Source organism: Meriones unguiculatus, chromosome 9 (assembly GCF_030254825.1).
Source record: "Meriones unguiculatus strain TT.TT164.6M chromosome 9, Bangor_MerUng_6.1, whole genome shotgun sequence".
Taxonomy (NCBI): Eukaryota; Metazoa; Chordata; class Mammalia; order Rodentia; family Muridae; genus Meriones; species Meriones unguiculatus.
In genome coordinates, this window is record NC_083357.1 from 31,049,938 (window position 1) to 31,071,335 (window position 21,398).

General features: G+C 41.3%; 1 protein-coding gene across 2 annotated transcripts in view; it reads left to right on the top strand.

Annotated features, from left to right (window-relative positions):
- The first annotated feature begins 13,201 nt into the window (after nucleotides 1-13,201).
- Nucleotides 13,202-21,398, top strand: part of Top2b (DNA topoisomerase II beta) — a 60,253-nt gene continuing 52,056 nt past the window's right edge. The window contains exon 1 of one of the 2 annotated variants that reach the window (XM_060390996.1): nucleotides 13,202-13,744. In XM_060390996.1, the coding sequence (XP_060246979.1) occupies nucleotides 13,697-13,744 (48 nt within the window). In that variant the 5' untranslated portion in view covers nucleotides 13,202-13,696. The remainder of the gene's footprint in view (nucleotides 13,745-21,398) is intronic. The other variant, XM_021648064.2, reaches the window with a different exon arrangement.

The window sequence follows — 21,398 nt, forward strand, 5'->3', positions numbered from 1 at the left end:
TGTATGTTAAAGGGCACCTCAGTTAGCCATTTGCCTCAAGTTTGAGACCAAATATATATAAACACTGATCCAACAGAACCTGTGGGGATATTTGCAAATTTTTGCACTTTAAAAATATGCAACAGGTATCACTTGTAGTTGCAGGAAGTCTGGAACTTTGTGGCGATGCTGTGAGAAGGTGTGGACTTACGTTGCTCCTGGGTAACTTTTCCTATGGCTCTTGGCTTTTGTCTCTCTCTTCTACTTCCTTCACACGATCCTGAAGTGTCACTTTCAAGGCGAGCACAGCACCAGTCTTGCTCTTTTCTTGTTTATTCTGATGTTTCCTTTGATTTGGTGGTAGGAAGTGGGCCAGGGGGAGGGTAGGAAAGAGGGCACCTAGAGAACATCACTACATTCTGGTCCAGCCATAGGGATGCTTGTCTTCATCGCGAGACTTTCCTCAAGTCTTTCTTTTTCGTTAGAGATAAATTTCCATTATCTGTTTATATGAATACAGAGTTTTTAGCAATGTCCTGTGGGTTGTGGCATTGCTGTTTTATTATTATTATTATTATTGACTGTATAATGGTTTGAGTGTTAGCCAATGATTTAATGATCTGTTTTAAACTCATGAAAAACATTTATTTTATTTTATTTTTGATTTTTCAAGACAGGGTTTCTCTGTGTAGCTTTGGCTGTCCTGGACTTTCTTTGTAGATCAGGCTGGCTTTGAGTTCACAGAGATCTACCTGCCTCTGCCTCCCAGAGTCCTGGGATTTTGGACATGTGCCACCACACTCAGCTAACTCATGAAGATTTAATATAAAAAATCCAGCCAATGGGTAGAAGGATAGAACAGCAGAAAAATAAGTCAAATTAATATCAATCTATCCAGTCTGGGGGAAGGGGGTTCCACTGACTCCTCTTGCACAGGAGTAGCTCAGCTCAGGCTCCTGTGAAGAAAGAAGCACTGGATGGCTGAAGTTGGGGAAAACAGTAGTTCCCCAAGGGTTTGACTTTTGTCCCATGACCTCTCATGAGGACACTTTAACAAGAGGACCCAGAACTAAAATGACTTTTTAAGTAGCCAAAGGCATTTTTGGAAAATTCAAAAACACACAGGAGGCATCTAGTCATTTCCTCCCTCTCTCCCCAACCCTCCCGCTTCTTTTTCTTGCTTTCTCTCCCCCTTCCAGATTGTTAGAGTATTTAGTTCTGCAGCCCACTGGTGAACAGTAGCTGCTCTCATTTCTTCTATTGCAAAAGCCAGAAGCCAACAGTGTGGGTAAAATAGGAAATGTTTGTTATAAAATTACAGAAAAGATTCTCGGAATAGGTTTTGAAAAGGCAAGCCACTTATTCACTGGTCATATTTATTTCTCAAATTGTCAATCTTATGTTTGAATAGTAGTAAAACCAAAAACATCATTGAACTACTTAGCTGGAGGGAAAAATAAAATTTGGTTCTTTTTGTTTCCAAGAGAACAAGAGACCTGGAGAAATTATGTTTTGAAACGATTAATTAACATATATGTTGGGGTTGAGAAATTAAAATATCTGTGAAAAATTTCAGTTAATCCCAGTATTTGGAAAACAGATAGGCAGAAGTCTGTGAATTTTAGGCCAGAGTGATCTACACAATGAATTCCTGGTCAGCTGGGGCTACATAGTAAGACCTTGTTACATAAAAACAAAACAAAAAACAAAAACAAAACAAAAAACTGAGAGAAAATTGGCTAAACAAGAAATGCATCATGAATGAATAAAAGTGGGAGGTGGCTGCATTGGAAAGTAAGAGTCCTGTGATAAGAATTCCCTAGTGAACGTCAGCTGCTGGCTGGCACCTAGGTTTCTGCCCACTAGCCTCTTCTGTGACTGTTAGAGGCCTTTGGAAGGTAGCTTAGCTACTGCAGTCTGTGACTTCTCCTCTCCCCCTTTCCCTTTCTACTGGTCTCCTTCTTCCTCCCAAATTGTTTGACTTCAGTATGTGTACACATAAAATCTAGATTTTACATGCTGAGAGAAAACATGGCAGTCTCTGCTTCCCCCTCTCCACTATCCTCTCTTGTTCCCCCTCTCTTTTAGTCTTTCTCCACATAATCCCTTCTAATTTATGTCACCTATTTACAGTCCAGATTCCACGTGTGAGAGACAAACTGCAATATTTGTCTTTTCTGGGTCTACTTTATTCATTTAGCACCAAGTCTCCAGGTTCATTCTTTTTTTTTTTATTTTATTATTATTATTTTTATCAGTTACATTTTATTAACTCTGTATCCCAGCCGTGTCCCGATCCCTCATTCCCTCCCAGTCCCTCCCACCCTCCCTCATCTCCACCGTGCCCCTTTCCAAGTCCACTGATAGGGGGGACCTCCTCCCCATTCATCTGATCCTGTTTTATCAGGTATCTTCAGGACTGGCTAAAAAGCCCTCCTCTGTGGCCTAACAGGACTGCTCCTCCCTTCGGGGGTGGGGAGACCAAAGAGCCTCATTCTTTTTCTTGCAAATGATATGATCTTCCTCCTCATTCTCCTCCACATAATGCTCCTTCTCCATGGTCCTTCTCCACATAGTGCCCCTCCTCCACACAATCCTCCTCCTCCACATAGTGCTCCTCCTGCACATAGTGCTCCTTCTTGACATAGTGCTCCTCATTCTTCCCCTCCTTTATTTCAGACAGGGTCTTACTCTTAAGTGCTGAAATTGTAGGTATGCACTATGAAGCTTGGGCTTCAGGAAAATGCAAATCAAAACGACACTGTAATTCAATTCCACCCCACTCAGAAAGGCCACTTCCTAGAAAATAAATGCTATGATGGATATAGGTAGCAGAGAACCCTAATTTTGGGGTTCTTTATAAATTCTAGACCTTAATCCTTTGTCAAATGATGAGGAACAACTTTTAAGTTTGTGAAAGATTCATTGCTGCTAGCAAGAGGGAGACAGCAAATCGCCAGAATGTCTCATTTTCCAATAGTAAAAGAAGAGAAACATCATAGACAGCCTAGCTTACTTTCTAAGAATTGGTACCCAATCTTTTGGCAACAACAAAGAAATGATATATATTATATTTCAGATAATATAACATATAGTATATTAGAACAAATACAATAGTAAACTCCAAATGTAGTTGAGACATGGTACTGCTTGTAAATTCTTCACTGGTTCACCTTTTTGTTTGTTCTTGTTTGCTTCAAAGCAAAGAATCCTTGATGTGGCCCATGCCTACTTGATCTGGATGAGACATCTCCTTCAGCTGTTGACTGCCCTGTCCCTCAACTCTAAGTGATCCCTCTCACCTCAGCCTCACATATGCTGTTGGATAGTCCTGGTGCATTAACTCATTCCATCCTCAGAGCTCAACATTTCTCCCAACAGCCTCCTCTTCTGCACCCCTCCTGTTTCCCCTAGATGTAATTAAATATTTAAGCAGCTGGTTATTTCCTGTCTTCTCTTCCACATGCTTCATAAGAGGTGTGTGTTGTCCCTAGTTAATTCTTCTTAAGTACCTGTTAACATGTCTAACACAGGTGTTTAATAAATATTGGTAGGATGAGTTACATATAACAGATGCCAAAGGATTTATGTTAAATATTTGACATTCAGTAAATAATAGAAGCAGCTATATAATTGTACCTTTTCTTCACTCTCTTCTGGTGGCTTTGTCTTTTTAGCTTATCAGCTATCTTCCCTGCTTTGGGCATGAAATAAAGAGCACTGGAGGCCAGCAGTGAGCTACTCCATTTAATAGAGCTGTGTATCATTCGAGAGGATAAGGCTGAAGCAGCCTGGCCAGCAAAGCTCTTGGAACATGACCTTGGAGCACTTAGTCCTCTAACCTAGGCTTACTCTCGGATCACTCTAGCAAGCTTAAGAAGGATCTGCGGATTGTTTAAAACATTGTTTCATAAAGGTTTCTCTTTGGCCTAAATGCTTGTTTTGATTTTGGCCCCTTTGAAAACCTGAAAAACTTAACTCTTAACTATGTTAGAAGCAATTGAAGAATGTTTAGAGTGGTTTTCAAGGGTTTGCTTTTATTCCTAGTAAGTACTGATGTTCATTGTCTAGTCTAGTCTGCTGAAACTTGGCTTCAATGTCTTTTTGTATTAATTATGGAAAATATTAAAAAAGAGATTAAAAAGAGACCTATATCTGCTGAAATTGCAACTCTGCTATTTACCTTGCCAGCACATTAGGCAATCAACCTTCCAGTCTCACTTTTCTTGTCTACAATGTGGTTTATAATAATGGCAAGTTATTCACCGAACCCTTTTACAGTGTTGAAATATCAACTCTCTCTGGTAGTAGGAGAGAAGCCACTTTGTTATTTAAGGGGCAGCAGGTCTGAAGACTCTGTGCAAACAGTGTCTTCACCAAGGACAGTGCTGGTGGTGGCTGTTGCTATGATACTGGCTTCTGGTAGGTAAAGAGCAGGAATGCCAGCAGGGTCTGGAAATGCATACATACTGTGTAATGAAGCATCCACCTCCAAGCCTGCAGTCCTCCCTCCTGAGAGCCTGCTCATGGACTGAGAAGCTGGCTCTGAGCAAAGTGGTTACCCAGCCTCGCAGCCACAGATAGGCAGATATGTTGGCTGAGCAAGACTACTGGAGTGCTGTTAAAACAAGTGACGGAACTTTCTGAGGGTAAGATTCCATTGACTGACAACTGGCCTCTGCTGCATGTGTACATGTGTGCTTCCACACATGGAATGCACTGTGTCCTGAGAGATGTGGGGGAAAAGCATTTTAAAGGACCATTTGCAAGTCTTCTTACCTGACATAATCCTCTTCTGTAGGGATTTTATGACCAGAAGACATGATATGATTTTGAGAAACAAATTCCTGAATTAAGCTGACCTTAGTGATACATGCCTATAATATTAGCATCTGGAATGTTGAGATGCTACATTATGCTACATAGTGAGGCTCAGAGCAGCCTGGTCCTCATAGTGAGATGCTGTCACAATAGCAAACACTACCACTGAACAGCATACAACCCAAACAACTCTCAACAAATCACCTAAAACCCAGACTCCTATTCAAATAGGATCAAAGTCAATAAGCAGGAGCAGTGCCAGAACCACACAAATAACCAGTAATAGTTATGACTATTGATACCAGGGAATTCAATATATTTCTCTATTTTCTTCTTGAAAATTGAGATTTAGGAAGTAAAGGTGTGCAGCTAAACATGGCAGCTAAGCAATTTTATTATGACTCTACAGTCCTTATGTGGGAGTTTTCATGTCTTCATCATACCAACTGTTTACTAAAGACCTGCAATCATATCATTTTGTGCTCAAATAAAAAAGAAAAACAAGTGGGTAAGAGCTTCCTGCCACTTCATATTTCGAGATTGAATTGTCTGATTTCAGGCACTGGTAAGCTTGCTTTTCTGCACTTACCTGGTAAAGTTTTCGTGAACCAGCTATTTTTTATGTTTGTTTCTTTTGAGACATGGTCTCATACATCCTAAACTTGAACTTGCTAGATAGCCACCAAGGATGACCTTGAAGTTCTGATCCTCTGCCTCTACCTCCAGAGTACTGGGATTGTAGGTGTGTGCCACCATGCCTGATTTCTGAGGCAACATGTTTTTTTTCAATATGGTTTATCTGTGTAGCCCTGGATGTTGGAACTTAATGTGTAGTCTAGGCTGGAGTTGAACTCACAGAGATCCATCTTCCTCTGCCTCTGTAGTGCTGGGATTAAAGGCATGCACGACACCACCTGGAATGAGGCAACATTTAGAAAGTACACATTTTGTTCTTTTAAAAGAAAATCATTTAATTATTTTAGGTGAATGGATGCTTTGCCTGCAGGTATGCCTGTGTACCTCATGTGTGCCTGGCACCCAAGGAGGCCAGAAGAAGGCATTGGATCCTTGGGAACTAGAATTACAGTTCTGAGCTCCCATGTGTGTACTGGAAATCAAACCCAGGTCCTCTGGAAAAGCAGCCAAGCCATTTCTTCACCCCCTAAACCACTTTAAAAAAAAAAAACATAGCAGTTATATACCCACAGGTGCCCATATCTTAGCTTCTGTTAGTGTAGATTAACTTTACATGCCTTAAAAGTTTGTGTAAGTGGCATCCTACAATGTGTGTTCCTTTCTGTTTATCTTCTTTGGCACACCGTTTGAGATTCACATTAGCCGTCAATCATTGCTAGCACTGGGCAGGACTCCACTGCATTCACAGACAATGAGTCTATTCTGTAAGCAATGGCCATTTGAGTTGTTTCTAGGTTGTGGCTTCTGTGAATCATGTGACTTGCACAATCTAGACCTGTATATTTGGCTACATGCAAGGAGGTGTTTTTGTTTACATATACGTAAGAGTTGAGCTTTTGTTCTCCAGGATGTGTGAATGTTCTAAACTTATAAAATAATCATGTTCTGATAACAGCATGCTCAGTGGCACAGGCTCCATAAGTCTTTTCTCTAAGACATATTCTCAGGATGTTAACAGAGACTTCTGGAAAGAGCTTTCCTGGGGAGTTTATACAGTGACTTACTGACCATTGACTGTGTCCAGAACTTTTTTCCTGCAGGCTCCCTAAGAAACTGAAAATACAACCAGGCTTCATAGATCCTTAAACGTGAGAGCTATGCAACCAGGTGCATGCTTCCACAACAAAATTTCCAAAATGCATAGTTCTGTCTTAGAGATCTAGTAGATTGAGCCATTATTTGCAAAATGCTGGTAAGAAACAAGCATAAGACATAAAAGTGGATCATAAGTAGGGTGGTGGGATACATACAGGCCAGTCCTCTCTGTGTGTCTAAACACTTAGAAAAATATTCTGTGCTGCTTTAAATGGCTTTTGAGCCTTGGAAACTATCCAAATGTGCACATAAGCACTGTCCCGGCATTTGTCTGCATTTCCTCCTCAGCATTTGAAAGCAACTGCTGAAGAAATCTAGCTATATCTTTAGAATAAGGACATAGGGTTTGATTGATAAAGATTAAATTGTACACATAGTCAATTACAAGACATGAAGGACCACAATCCTCAGATTCTCTTTCATATTTTGGACTCCAAAAGTCAATTGACTTTGTAACAATAAGGTAAAACAAAGCAGATGCAGTTTGATTTTGAAGATGATTCATTAGTGATATAGATTGTAGCTACTTGTCATCAGAGTTCAATAATAAACAACCCAGGATTAAGGATTATTTACCCAGTATTCCAAGTGCCCAGCATGTACCAAATTTTCTCGTTTGCCAAGTATGCTGCCAACTTGGCTTTGTTACAAAAGGGTATGGCTTGTAGTAGGAGAGACTTTGTTTTGAATTTTCATTCTCCCTACTTAAATATTTCTGTGACTTTCTCTGACTGCTCATTTCTTGACTACAGTATGAATGATGATGCCACCTGCATCTTGGTGCTGATACTGCACTAGCAGGCCCATACTGCACTAGCAGGGGGAGGAGGATCTTCTTACAAAGTGAAAGGTAAGCACTGTGAGGCTTGGTTGATTGCCATGGCCAGGGCCCTTCCTGCCCTCCATTCTTTCTCCTGGTACCACGATTTTCTTTGTCTTTCATTGCTTATATAATCTTGTTTCTTATTCTCAAAGAGAAACCAATCCTTTCCCACAACCCCACCATGGCTGGCCTGTCTGGAACTTGTTATGTAGACCAGGTTGACCTCAACATTGCAGTGATCTTCTCTGCCTATTGAGTGCTGGTATTATCAGCATGTACCACCATGCCTGCTTTGTTTAATCACTTCTTGATAACATGTTAAGTCAAACAGTTTACCAAATACCATAGACTTAAAAATACCATAGACTTAAGATGCTGAAGAGTAAATGTCAGAAGGCTGAGTCTGAGCACAGGCATGAGTGAAGGATACCAATGCTTTACTGCATTGTTTGATTAGATACTTACTATGCACCACACACTTGAGGTAATTTTGCAATCACACTGTACAGTGTGGGGTTTACCAAGCAGCCTGGGTTTGTTTTTCTGTTCCCCACAAACACTTAAAACAGAAATGTGTTCCTTAAAGAACTAACCTTCTCTAGACTTCTGCATTTTCTTGCTTTCTGACAATCTAAAGGAAAGGTGAGAGCTTCAAGACAAGGTAATAGTTATGTAAAATGCTGAGGCTAATCTAACAGTTTGAAAAAAGGGATAACTTGCTCTGTTATTATTGTTGCTGCTGTACTAAAAGATGGTGTGCTTCAGTGCTTTAATAGTCAGTTAACACCTTCAATGACTTCTAGGTTCCTTTCCTGCTTTATTTAAGAAGTCCTCTGACTTTGAGGCTTTCCACCTAAAATTTTCCTAGTGTAGATGTTTCTAATCCACCCTGGGCATCACCTCTCAATTAAAATATTTTAACAGATTACAGAATGAAAACAGCTCCAGCTAAGGAATTTCATACTCCAGAAATGGGACCGGACAAAGAAGGAAGTCATGGCTATCTTGTTTCTCCAGGTTTGACTCTTAGAGAACCTTGGAGGGGCTGATGTAGATAAACAGGGCTTCAAATGTATGCCAGGTTGAACACAGTCCATGAAGGGCAGGCAGGAACAGCGCCTTGTGTTCTATGTGGTTCAGAACAAAATAGTTGTTCTGAGAAAGTCCAGTCTATTAGACTTCATTGTAAAGGCCAAGAACAGCTTTAAGTCAGGCATGTGCTAAATTGCATTTTCTGCATTATTTAATTCAGGAGAGCAGTTAAGAGCCCTGACTCTTTATTGATTTATATCAAAGAAAATTAAATGAAGATGTTTCTTCTGTCTATACAACACCTTACTGGCTGAAACCAATAAAACCAGACTCCTTTGCAACAAAAATAAACATCCTGTATTTATTACAGGTAGGAAGATGTTTAGGGTCTTTCTTTCTTTTTTCTAATGGTGATGACACTCAGGAATGTGGTGGTTATCACTGTTGTCTTTAGGTGTTTGCTGAACTCGTGTGTGTGCACACCTGTACACACACACACACACACACACACACACACACACAGAGAGAGAGAGAGAGAGAGAGATATTAAGTAATCTGACAAATCCAAGTTAATCTACAATTGTTACTTATAGACTAATAAAATGCAACATTGTGAGAACCTTTCTTCCCTTTCTTGATCCCACTTCTAAAGCAAACTGAAGTACAACAAACTAAATTACATTTAAAGATTGAGCTGTAATCTGTATACCTATCTACTAAGTTTAGTGCATGCCAGACATTTGTAACTTTTGTTGCTCTAACTTCAGCTACTTTGTATATGCTCTAACTTCAGAAACTTTGTATATACTCAGTATCCACAGCTAACACAAGGGGAACAGCATGGTGTTTGGAGGAGCAGTAACAGCTCTAAAAGCTTGGTGGAGGAAACATCAGGCCTTATACTGAATTTTAATAGTGGAGCAATTCAGGATTCCAGTAGATCTCTTCTATATGTATATATATCAAACTATAGACACTATAGTTTTCAATAGTTACTTTCTATATTTATTTTATTGATTGATTAAATTAACAACTCTGTATAAAGTTTAGTGATAGGTGTGACTTTATGGGGTAGACAGCTATTGAGTAGCAAATAAGCAAGTACAAAAATTGTGCTTGGACCTAAAACATTGGCTCAAAATTATACAACACACTTCAAAAATATATAACAAAAGAATATGAACTCATTGTGGAAATTATTTTCATTGCTTCTTTAAGTTATTATGTCCTGAGTAGTTAACACAGTAGGCACACAAAAGACACATAAGATTCCATGGTTGCTACTGAGAAAGGTCATTAAATAAAGGTGTTTATTTTTATAGTTATGGACATGACTTTGATTTCTAAAGTTTTTCATTATGATCCAGGCTTGATACTGAATTTAAGTTGTCTTTGAAAGTAGTATATATATATACATATACATATATACATAGTATATATATATATACATATATACATAGTATATACATATACATATATATATGTATATATATATATATATATATATGCAAGGAATACATAGTAGTTAAAAAACAAAAGGACAACTCTAACCAGTCTTTGTAGCACAGGCCTATAATTCCACTTAATGTGGGAATCAGAGGTAAGAGGATGGGAAGTTCAAAGTCAGCTTGGGCACCTTATTGAGACTGTCTCAAAGTAAAAAAAAAAAAAAATGAAACAAAACAAAACAGACTAGGACTAACTCAGGGGTAGGTATACTTAGCATATGCACAGCACCATCATCATCATCATCACCACCACCATCAAACAGGCTCATATATATTATGTCATAAGGGAAAGACAAACATACTTAAAAATGCATATACTTATTTTTCAAATGTGAAATGTGAGAAAATTTATTTTCAACATTTAGAAAAACAAATTACAAATTAACTCAGCTTTAATGCTCTATATCTTTACTGGGTTAGAGAATGAATATCAGTTTTGCTTCTCAAGTGAGAGAAAGCTTTTTTTTCCTCTCTCATATATTACATCCAGACCACAGTTTCTTCTCCCTCTTCTCCCAGTCCCTCGCCTCCACTTTTCTGCTCCCCTCAATCCACTCCCCCTCCATTTTCTTTCAGAAAAGAGTAGGCCTCCCAGGGATATCAACCAGACATGGCATATCAGGTTGAAATAAGACTAGGTGCCTCTCCTGTTATTAAAGCTGGAAATGTAACCCAGTAGAAGCAAAAGCCGTCCAAAGGCAGGCAAGAGTCAGAGACACCCCCACTCCCACTGTTAGGAGTCCCAGAGGAAGACCAAGGTAAGGAGTCAGAAGAGTCAAGGACACCACAAGAAAACCTGAGCTCATAGGAGTTCACAGAGACTGCAGCAACAACTGGGGTACCTGAATAGGTCTGATCTAGGACCTCTGTTATCTTACATTTACTTGCCATTATTCTCAAAAAGAACTCTGTTGAACGCAACAGGTTTTATTATAAAAATATCTGTTAGACACAGAGTTGGGGTTTAACCATTTGTCACAAATCTCTGTTTTAAAGTGTTCATTTGCTCATTTAATATTGTATATTTAAAAAAATTACATATATGACTGTTTTTCCTGCATGTATATCTGTGCACCACTTGGCTGCCTGGTGCCCAAGACGGCCAAAGAAGGTGTTGGATCTCTTAGACTGGAGTTACAAGATGGTCTTGAGCTATCACATGGGCACTGTGAACTGAGGCAGGGTGTGTAGGAGGCATAAGTGCTCTTAGCCTCTGTGCCATCTCTCCAGCTCCTAGGTTAGTGGTTTCTTTTTTTAAGTAAACAAACATTAAAATGTTAATTCATACTTAGAGAGCTAATGGCCTTAATAGAGCCTCAGGTCAGGGAAATTGGAAGATGGACATGAATTTTACTAATTAACTATTTGAATTTTGTTTTCAAAATCTGAAGCTTATGAGTTTTAGAAGTAGCCAGGTGGTAGTGACATATGTCTTTAATCCTAGCACTCAGGAGGCAGAAGCAGGTAGATCTCTGAGTTTGAAGCTAGCCTGGCCTACAGAGTGAGTTCTAGGACAGCCAAGGCTACACACACACACACACAACAACAACAACAACAACAACAACAACAACAAACAAAAAAAACTTGTCTCAAAGAAAACAAAAACAAAAAAACAAAACGAAAGAAAGAAAGGAGTTTTAAAAGTGATGTTTTAAAAAGGAGACATGATGGTAATACATGTAATCCCCAACATTTGAGAGGCTGAGACAAAAAGATCAAGAGTTCAGGGTGGGCCTAAGCTGCAGAGAGACCTCTCAAATTAAAGAAAGACCATAAAGCTTGGCTTGTACGTAAAACATATATGATTTATCTTTTAAAATACTCAACCTTTAAAAATCATCTGTTTTCAAACATGAAATATTTGAATACTTCGGGATGTAAATTCATAGTACATAAAATAAAAATCCCCAGGTAAGAAGGCAGGAAGCTGGACTTGGGAAAGCTGATAGCATGGTGCTTTGATATCAGGTTCAGAGCCCAGTTTAGACCCGGGCCAGAGATTTACAAACTAAAACACCAAATTCAAGGTAAAGAAAGGCTTCAGTGTTCTGAGTCACAGTCCCCAAGAAAGCTGAAATTCCATGGTCTCCAGAGAGCTAATTAAGAGCTACATTTAAATGATTTCCATGCTTCAGAGTTCCCCCCTTTGGATTCAGAATGTGGTGGAGAGGTGTGACCCCAGACCTTGTTTTCCCTCCAGGGAACTCCTCAGCTGCCAGAGAGACTCACGGGAACACCTTCACGGAAAGCTGTAAGCTCCATCTGGATAAAGTTCTTCAGTGTCCTGCTGTTAGTCACTCTTGGAAGATTGACATCTGAGGATGTGACCACATTGCCAAGCCTGGCACAGCATGGCGGGGAGTATGCCCAAGGAGAACTTGTTGAATGCAATTCCATTTACAGGCTAGGTGAAGAGCTATTCCACCCGCTAAGGGCTTTTTTTCCCCCCTTGCTAATTTTGTTCTTAGAAAGCTCCCCCCCCCCCCGCCCCAATCTATCCTTAAAGTGTATCTGAAAGTGACTCTGGAAGTTCAAAAAGCTATGCGTGCCTCTCAGGAGTGGTGGTGGTGCAGTTCTTGACAGATGAGAAGTGACAGGAGCTCTATGCATTGTTCGGAGGAAAGGTCGGGAGCCGGGAAAGGAGCCCGGACCTGCTCGCGTTCCTTCACAGGGCACCCTCACCTTTGCAGCTCTCTAAATGGTGGCACTGTGGGCTGACTGCCGTGTTCCGGGACGGGCAGGTGAAGGGCAGGGCAGGGCAGGGAGGATGCACTGCGCAGCCGGGCGGGGGGCTGGAGTGCCGGGTCCCGCTGCGGGCACCCTGCTGGCTCACTCCGCGTCGCTCCCCCGGGACGCCCAGGGCTTCCTGGCTCCCCGCCCCCACCTCCCCGGCCCCGGGCTTCCCGGCAGGTCTGCAGGACGCGGCCCGGAGGTTTCCGCAGCCCTCGGCCGGGGACTCCCGGCTCCCGTGGCCGCCCCGTGTTGACCCCTGACAGCCGCCCGCTCTCCCTTCAGCTGGAAACCCCATTCAGGCGGTCCCTCTCTGTCTCACACACACTCTCTAACACACAAACAAAAAAACCCAAGTCTGCCTCTCGGTTGCTACCCGCAATGACGTTTTCCCCTCGGGTCCCGCCCCTCTGGGGGCCTGAAATTTTGGGATTGGTCGAAGCGCTGCAGTGACGAGGCAATGATTGGAGGATCCACGGCTGACTGACAGCCGGGCGGCCGCCGCGCCCTCCCCCTCCCGGCGCGCGCCCGTTTGTGCGGTGTTATGCCGGACTGAAGGGAGGCGACCACGGCGGCTCTGTTTATTGTCCCTCTCCGCCCGTGCTCCCGAGGACCGGGTCACACGCCGCCCGGGCAACCCTCCAGCCAGTGGCGGCCTGCAGGGCGTCGGCGACCGCGGCCAGCGCTCCGCGGCTTCGACGGCGTGAGGTGAAGCGGCTCCGAGCGGCGGCTCCGCGCCGGCCCGCGCCACTCCTCGCCGCCCGCCCCCGGCCCTGCAGCCCGCGCGGGCCCCGGGAGGCCGCGCCGCGCCGCCAGCGCTTCCTCCCCGTCAGCCGCGCTTAGGCCCCGGCGCCGCGCTCGAGTTTGAGGGCGGCAGGCGGCGCGGCCTCCTCGGCGGCTCGGGCCCGCGATGGGGCGCGGCTAGGAGTGCGGCGCGCAGCGGTCAGTGCGAGCGGCGGGCGCGGCGGCCCCGGAGCGCGAGGAGCCTGTGGCCTGCGCGGGAGGCGCTGCCATGGCCAAGTCCGGCCTCGCGGGCGCGGACGGGGCGCTGACCTGGGCGGTGAGTGCGGCGCGGGCGGGCGGCCGGGCGCATTGTTCGCGGGCCGCGGCGGAGGCGGGCGGGGGCTGGGAGCGCGGCGGCCGCGCTGGCTGGCTGCGGGCAGGGCCTACTCCTGCGCGCCTTTCTCCCGGCTCCCCGCCTCCAGCGAGGCTCGGGCTGCCGGGGAGGCTCGCCTGCAACTTCAGGGCGCACGCCGAGACCGAGGGACCGCGATTGCGCCCGCCCGCGGGCCAGCCCTGCGAAGCGCCGCGCCAGAAAATAGTGCCGAGCCTGGGCCCTGTACTTTGTGCCAAATGCTACAGCTTCCGGGCGCCCTGTCCCAAAGGAACGTGAACTTGAACGGCCGCTGCCCTTTGCGCCTCGCCTAGGCGGGCTCATTCCACGGAGAGGGTATTTGGGATGACTTTGACAGCAGGTTAGAGACCGCAGTTGGTCCATCTGCCGGTGGGATTATTAAAAGAGCTTACTTACGTCAGCCTCGAGAGTAAGTCGTGTGGGGGCCGATGTCCCCCAAGAGGTGAGGGGGTGCTTAAGCCTGAACTTGGAGGCTGGCGGAGCTCAGTTCCCGGTGGGAGGTGGAAGAAGCAAGCGCAGCTGGAACAGTTGGAGCACACGGTTGGAGCACGGTTCCCACGACAGATCGATAACTCCAACATTTCACTTACTCAGCACTGAGTTCAGGCTAGGGTCATTTCTCAAACAAAACACGGGACTTGGCCAAATGAGGGGGATAGCCAGGATAGAAAATTTACTCGGTTCAGGGATTTTAGTACACCCCTCCCCTGAATCCCAATTCCCTGTCTTTTGAACACACTAAGGAACTTTGGTATTGGTTGGCATTTTTGTTTTCTTTGTTTCGTTGAGGTTTAGATGAGTCTTGAGTAACAGTCCTTCCTGTTGACAAGTGTTGCTCATAAAAAAGGGTGTCCTTATGAACGTAGGAAAATAACCATTTGCTTTACTGTGCCAAGGTACTTTGCAGAGTAACTGGCCAGGTTCTTATCTTCAAATCTCCAGAAGTGCGTGTATTACTAGACAATGCAGTATGAGAGTGTGTGTAGAGAAGAAAAGTTAGACTGTAAGTTAGTGGGCATGTGTCCATGGAAAGAATGTTGAAATTCTCCCTTACCTCTGTTACTAGGACCAAACATCTGAAGATGGAGTGTGATCATGAGCTACTGTCACTCATAATTGTGGAAAATGGCAAATATTTTTATTTATTATTTTATGTGCATGGGTGTTTTGCCTGCTTGTATGTCTGCACCACTTGAGTGCCTGGTGCCTAGGGAGGCCAGAAGAGGGCATCAATATGCTGAAACTACAGCCACAGATGATTGTAAGCCACCCAGGTCCTCTGGAAGCGCTCTTAACTGTGGAGCCACTTCTCAAATTCTGTCACCGCATCAAACATTTTGTGCCACAGTTGGATTGTTTTTAACTCATAGTAGCAATATTTTAATTTGCTGTTATTAACTTCATAAACAATGTAATGAGCACTTTTTCTTTTAAGATCAGTGGAAAACTTTAATTCATATAAGAAATTGAGCAAAACTTGTAGAGTTTCATTCAAAATTAGCAAAATCCATTTGGAACTAAAATAGATTTATTGGTTAAATTTACTATAAAGTAGATTATGGGAATTGCAGTAAAATAAAACTTTGATCTTATGAAGCATATCTTATTGGATTAGTTTATTGAAAAGAATCACATTAGAAGTCCTCTTTCAGGTTTGGTGGTTGCTTTATGTTGGTAAAGTGAGCATGATGTTTGTAATAAACCTTACAGGCTGCTTTAATTTCTTAAATTATAAGAAATCAAATATATAATTTAATATAAGAGAGAAGAGAGGAAAGTGTGTGTGAGATGGGCTTTGAACTTGTAACCCTCTGTGCTTAGCTTTATGAGTGCTGCGATTACTCGTGAGAGTCATAATACAGGGACTTGCTGGCTTTCTTTCCTGGAAGGTGATGGTGAGTTGATGGGCTTTAATTAGGTTCATATCCTGTCTGCAATACACATTGTAGGTGAGACTTTTTTCAGGGAACTTAAACCTTTCTATTAGTTTGCTAAGCAGGGCATTGAGAATTCAGAGTTTGAATGTAGCACAGTGCTGAATTACTGGCAAAACTTAAGAAAGTCAGTTGTTCTGGAATAATTGTTTACTTTCGATTTTACATAAAATGTTTTAGCTAGGTAAAAAATGAAATTTTCACTGTGGCAGCTTCGGAGCTTATTGCACTGGCACATGTTCAACTCTTACTTTTTTACCAGTTTGTGAATAGCAGTACAAAATCCAGCTATCCTGTGCTGAGCAAGGGGTTGCTGCACTGCCTTTGGGCAGTGTGTGTTGACCCTGTCTTGTGATGCAAGACTACCTGATAGTGTTAGAAACAACACATCAGAGTGGCTTCAACTCTGCCATTCATTTTTAATTCTAATGATTGATTTGACTGTGGTTTTCAGTATCCTAACTGAAATTTTAATAATTTAAAGGAAATATTGTGTGACTAAAATTAAAATTGATAATGGGTATTTGTTTTTAAATATATATTATATATTAAATTTAAAGCAGTCAGTCAAGTTTCTTGAATTTTTAGCTTGTAAAACTTGCTTAGTAAAACATGATAGTTTTTCACTCTGCTAATCTTTTTATCAGGTTGTAGCAAATGTTTGTAAAAATCTAGAATATAAATTTGTTACTATTATGTAAATACTCTAGCTTGGTAGATTAAATAATATAGTGGGGGACATGGGAGGTGCTGAAGGGGGAAAAGAAAGGGAGGACACAATGCAATTCAATCTTAATTAAAATGAACTAAAATAAATATGTTATAGGCAAACTGACAAAGTATCTAAAAATGTGGTAGCCAAAATAGTATACTATATCTGTCATTAGGCTTCAGTAAAACTCATCTCAGGATCACCTACATTTCTCCTCATTGCTAAGAAATTACGCAGATCCTAGAATATTATACTTTGTTTGTAAATACTATAATTTTATATGTGAAAGTTGTTTGTCTTTATAAAAATATAACCACAATTCTATAATTTCTTTAAAAATAAATAAAATATATCACATACTTTTTTTTTTTTACTGTGGATATTTAAAAAAATTTGAGATTATAATTACATCATTTCTTCTTTCCCTTTTCTCCAGCCAAACTTTCCCATGTACCATCCCTTGCTCAATTTCAAATTCATAGCATTTTTCTTTTATTGTTGTTACATATTTATGTGTGTATATGTGTGTATGTGTGTGTTTCCTAACTATATAAATACTACCTGCTCAGTCCATATGTTACTAATATGTATATGTTTTTAGGGCTCTTTGATATTGGATAACCAGCGGGTAGTCTCTTCCCTTGGGAACATTATGTCTAGACTCAGCGTTCTTTAATTGCATGTAGTTCTTTGTCTGGGGTTGAGGCTTCCTGAGCATGCCCCTTCCCTATTAGTTAACATGTCTATTCATATCAGCGTTGTTCAGGTCATACTTAGGCAGCCTGGTTGGTAAGACTTCATGGAGATAGTTTCTGAGTGTCCTTGGAGACACAGTATCACAGCAAGCTTCCTGTTGTTCTAGCTCTTAACAATCTTTTGCCCTCCCTTCTTCCATGATCCTTGAGCCTTAGGTTCAGGAGTTGTGTTGTAGATGAATCAGTTGGCATTGAGTTCCACAACTCTGCACTTTGATCAGTTGTGGTTTTCTGCATGTGCATATTTCTTTAAAAGTTATTACATTTATTGATTGTGTGTACTTGTACTTGTGTATGGGTACACATGTCACAGTGCATATGTAATGAAAGTTAGAGATCAGCCTTTGGGAGGTGGTTTTTTTCATGTGGGTCCTTGGGATCAAACTCTGCTTTGATGGAAAGTACTTTTAAACTACTGGACTATCTTGTTGGCTTGTTTTACAGAGATTACTAATTAAAGAAACATCACTCTATACTTAAACACTGGTTAAAACTTTCTTTTAAGAACTTTTCTTTTAAGAACAGTGGTGCATGCCTGCAGACCCAGCACTCAGGGAGGCAGAGGCAGGCGTATCTCAGAGTTTGAGTCCAGCCTGGTCTACAAATCAAGTCCAGGACAGCCAAGGCTACACAAAGAAACCCTGTCTCAAAAAACAAAACAAAACAAAAACTACAAAAAGAACTTTAGTTTAGTGGGTGATTAATGCAAGTCTGAGTTCATAATCTTTGTGTCCTCTATTGAGGTTAGTTTCCTATAGTTCTCATACTTAGATGATCCCTTACTGTTTCCTTTACATATTTATATTTCATTGAGAATGCCTCTTCCCACAAGTAGTTTGTTTGTTTATTTATTTATTTATTTATTTGAGACAGGGTTTTATTGTGTAGCCTTGGCTGTCTTGGAACTAGCTCTGTACACCAGGCTGGCCTCGAACTCACAGAGATTCACCTGCCTCTACAGATCAAAGGAGTGGGCCACCACCACCTGGCTAGCAGTCTAAATCTTAATTCCTCTTTAAGGCTAGCTCACCAAACTTACTTTTCAGTTTATGCTCTTTTTATTTATATTTTTAGTTTATGCTCTTTTAAACTCAAACTTTTGTTACTTTATCATAAAACGTAGCTCATGCATGATAGTTTGGTCTTAATAATAACATAAACTTATGAATTCAGAGACCACATGTTTTCCTTTATATCCCCTGTAATGTTTAGCAAAGGTCTGGATACATAATCCAAACTTAGTTATTGATGAAATGGGTATTCATATGCTGCCTTCCTGAAGCTATCATCAGTTAAAGACTTGTATATAGCAACTCTTCTCACTGCATTCTCTAGTAAAGGTAAAATTACAGTGTTTAGAAGAACTTTTTGTAAACTGAGTAGAAGTAAGCTTTGTCACCTATAGTCCCAGGTCTGTTAAACACTTAGATGGTGAGAGTTCCATTATATTAAGTACACTTTTAAAAGCAAGCCTCTATGTATCTTTGTAAAACTGTACTACAGATAGGACCCTTGTTTTGAAGAAAAGCTATTATTATTCCCAGTTGTCTAGAGGGAAACAGGACGAAGAGAATAGATCAGGAGGTGGTAAGCAATAAAACATTAACAGCAAAACAACTTCTTTTGTACCTAACAAGACAGACTATGAGATAAGACTGTCTCTTTCTGTCTACTAATCTTTTTACTTTGATACAAAAACAGTAAGGACTTTATCACCTTTCCAGGGTGTATGTACCTAGCCAGTTATAATAGCATAATGGGAAAGTATAGACTGTGTATGCAGATCACATGGTTTCATAATTTGGCTTTATTAAATGCTGCTTTTTTCAGACCTCAAGCCATATGCACTAGGGAATCAGGATCGCAGCCTGTCCTTGGTGCAGCTCTTACATAGGTACTGAAATGTTCCAGAAACCTCCCATCATGCTGGCACACTGCAAGTGTCAGATGAGTGTACACCTACATCTCAACCATATGGTGTCTTGCCTTTTTTCTTAGGAAAAGCTTTGTCCTTTGGTTTGGGAGAGTGTTTCTGAAGGAAATGTATAGATCGGAGTTTGCAGTCAGTGTTTGCTGAAGCTAATTTCCTGTGTTCTTCATGTCTTCAGCAACAGTGTGAAAACTGGCTAAGCTGCTTGATACATCTTTTAGGGATAGAGGTAGTGTTGATTATTTGGTGAGAAGGCCTTGTTTCTCCTTTAGTTGTTCTGCTCTCAGGCAGGGGCATGTGTACTTACATCCCATCAATTAAGGGGTAATTTGTTTCTCTCCCCATACCTCCAGGTCTTGATATTCAGTGGTGTGACCAGATTAATCTCTAGAGATAAGATTTTGCTAATCTCTAGGAACAGAATGAGGCTTTTCTTGTAGATTTCTACTAGAGAAGCTTGTAGATGTTTTGTGGGAACCTCTTATGTTGGGGCTAGTGAACCAGTGGATAATGCTCAGACATTTTCTGAGAACAGGAACATAATAGACAAGTTGACTGAAATGTTAATTTCTCCTTTCTACTTTGCCAAGGCTGCCAGTGTTATTCATGTATTTTGGTTTTCCAAGACAGTAATGAGAAAGTTTGGGCTGTAGAAGTAATAGCTAGGTATAAACAATGCCTCTAGACAAAACATTCAGTTTTACTCTCGTTTAATTATATTTTCATGTGCATGAATTAATAAACTTTTAACATCCCTTTGTGAATTCATTATAGAAAATTAGAAAATATATCAAAGTAAAAATAAAATGACCCAGATTTATACTTACTATAGATAAGTTTTATTGGCATTCTGTTGGGTATATATATGTTCATATTCTCTGCTATGAATGTATATATTTGTATAATTTTTCTGGCAAAATGGACTCTTCATTCATTTGTAACTTTGCTCAACAAACAATATAGTTACTTGTTTTTTATGTACATGTGTGCCTTTATGTACACATATGGGTGCAGTGTCTGGGAGACTAAAAGTGGGCATCAGATTTTCTGGGACCAGAGTTACAGATGGTTGTGATATGGGTGCTGGGAACTGAACCTAGGTCCTTTTTAAGAGCAGCAGTTCCTCTTAACCATTGAGCCATTTAGCCCTGGAACTTGCTTTGTATCCCAGGTGGCCTCAAATTTGTGACAGTTCTACTTCTGCCTCCCAAGTGCTGGGAATTCAAATGTATTCCACCATGTTTAGCTTAAAAACTGTAGTTTGATAAGCTATTAAAAATTTTAAAAATACTAAGTTATCTTAAGTTCATATCAAATTTATAGTGATAGATGTTTCTTTTTCTTAAGATTTATTATTTTTGTTTTATTTACATGTGTATGAGTATGTCTAAGTGAGTATCTACCACATGTATGTTGCTGTCTGCAGAGAGAGCAGTGATTCTCAACCTTCCTAATGTTGTAATCTATTAATACAGTTCCCTCATGCTGTGGTGACTTGCCACAACCATTAAATTATTTTTGTTGCTATTTTGTAACTGTAATTTTGCTGTTATGAATTGTAATGGAGATATCTGACATGGATGATATCAGATATATGACCCCTGTGAAAAGGTCATTTGACCCCTAAAGATGTCATGACCCACATGTTCAGAATTGCTGCTGTAGAGGCTAGAAGAGGATGATGTCAAATCCCTTGGAACTGGAGTTTAAGGTGGTTGTGAGCCAACCGACATGGAATCTCAACTTGGGGCCCTTTAAAGAGCAGCACATATTCTTTCTTTTTCCTTCTTCTCTATATCAGATTGTCTGTCTTCTGCCTGCCTGCCTGCATACCTACCTACTTATCTATTTATTGATCTACCTACCTACTTATCTATTTATTGATCTACCTACCTACCTATCATCTATCACAATACATCCTGACCAGTTTCTCCTCCCTTCAGTCCTCCCAGCTCCACTTACTTCCCTATTCCTCAGATTCAGTCATCATCCATTTCCTCTTCAGAAAAGAGCGGGCCTTCAAGCGACAACAGTCATACAGAACAAAACAACATATAGTAAGACAAGGCAAAAACCTTTATATCAAGGCTGGACAAGGCAACCCAATAGGAGGAAAAGAGTCCCAAGAGCAGGCAAAAGAGTCAGAGATACACCTGTTCTTGCTGTTAGGAGTCCCATAAAAACCCTAAGCTCACAACCATAACATATACAAAGAGGACCTGGTGCAGATCCATGCAGGCCCTTGTGC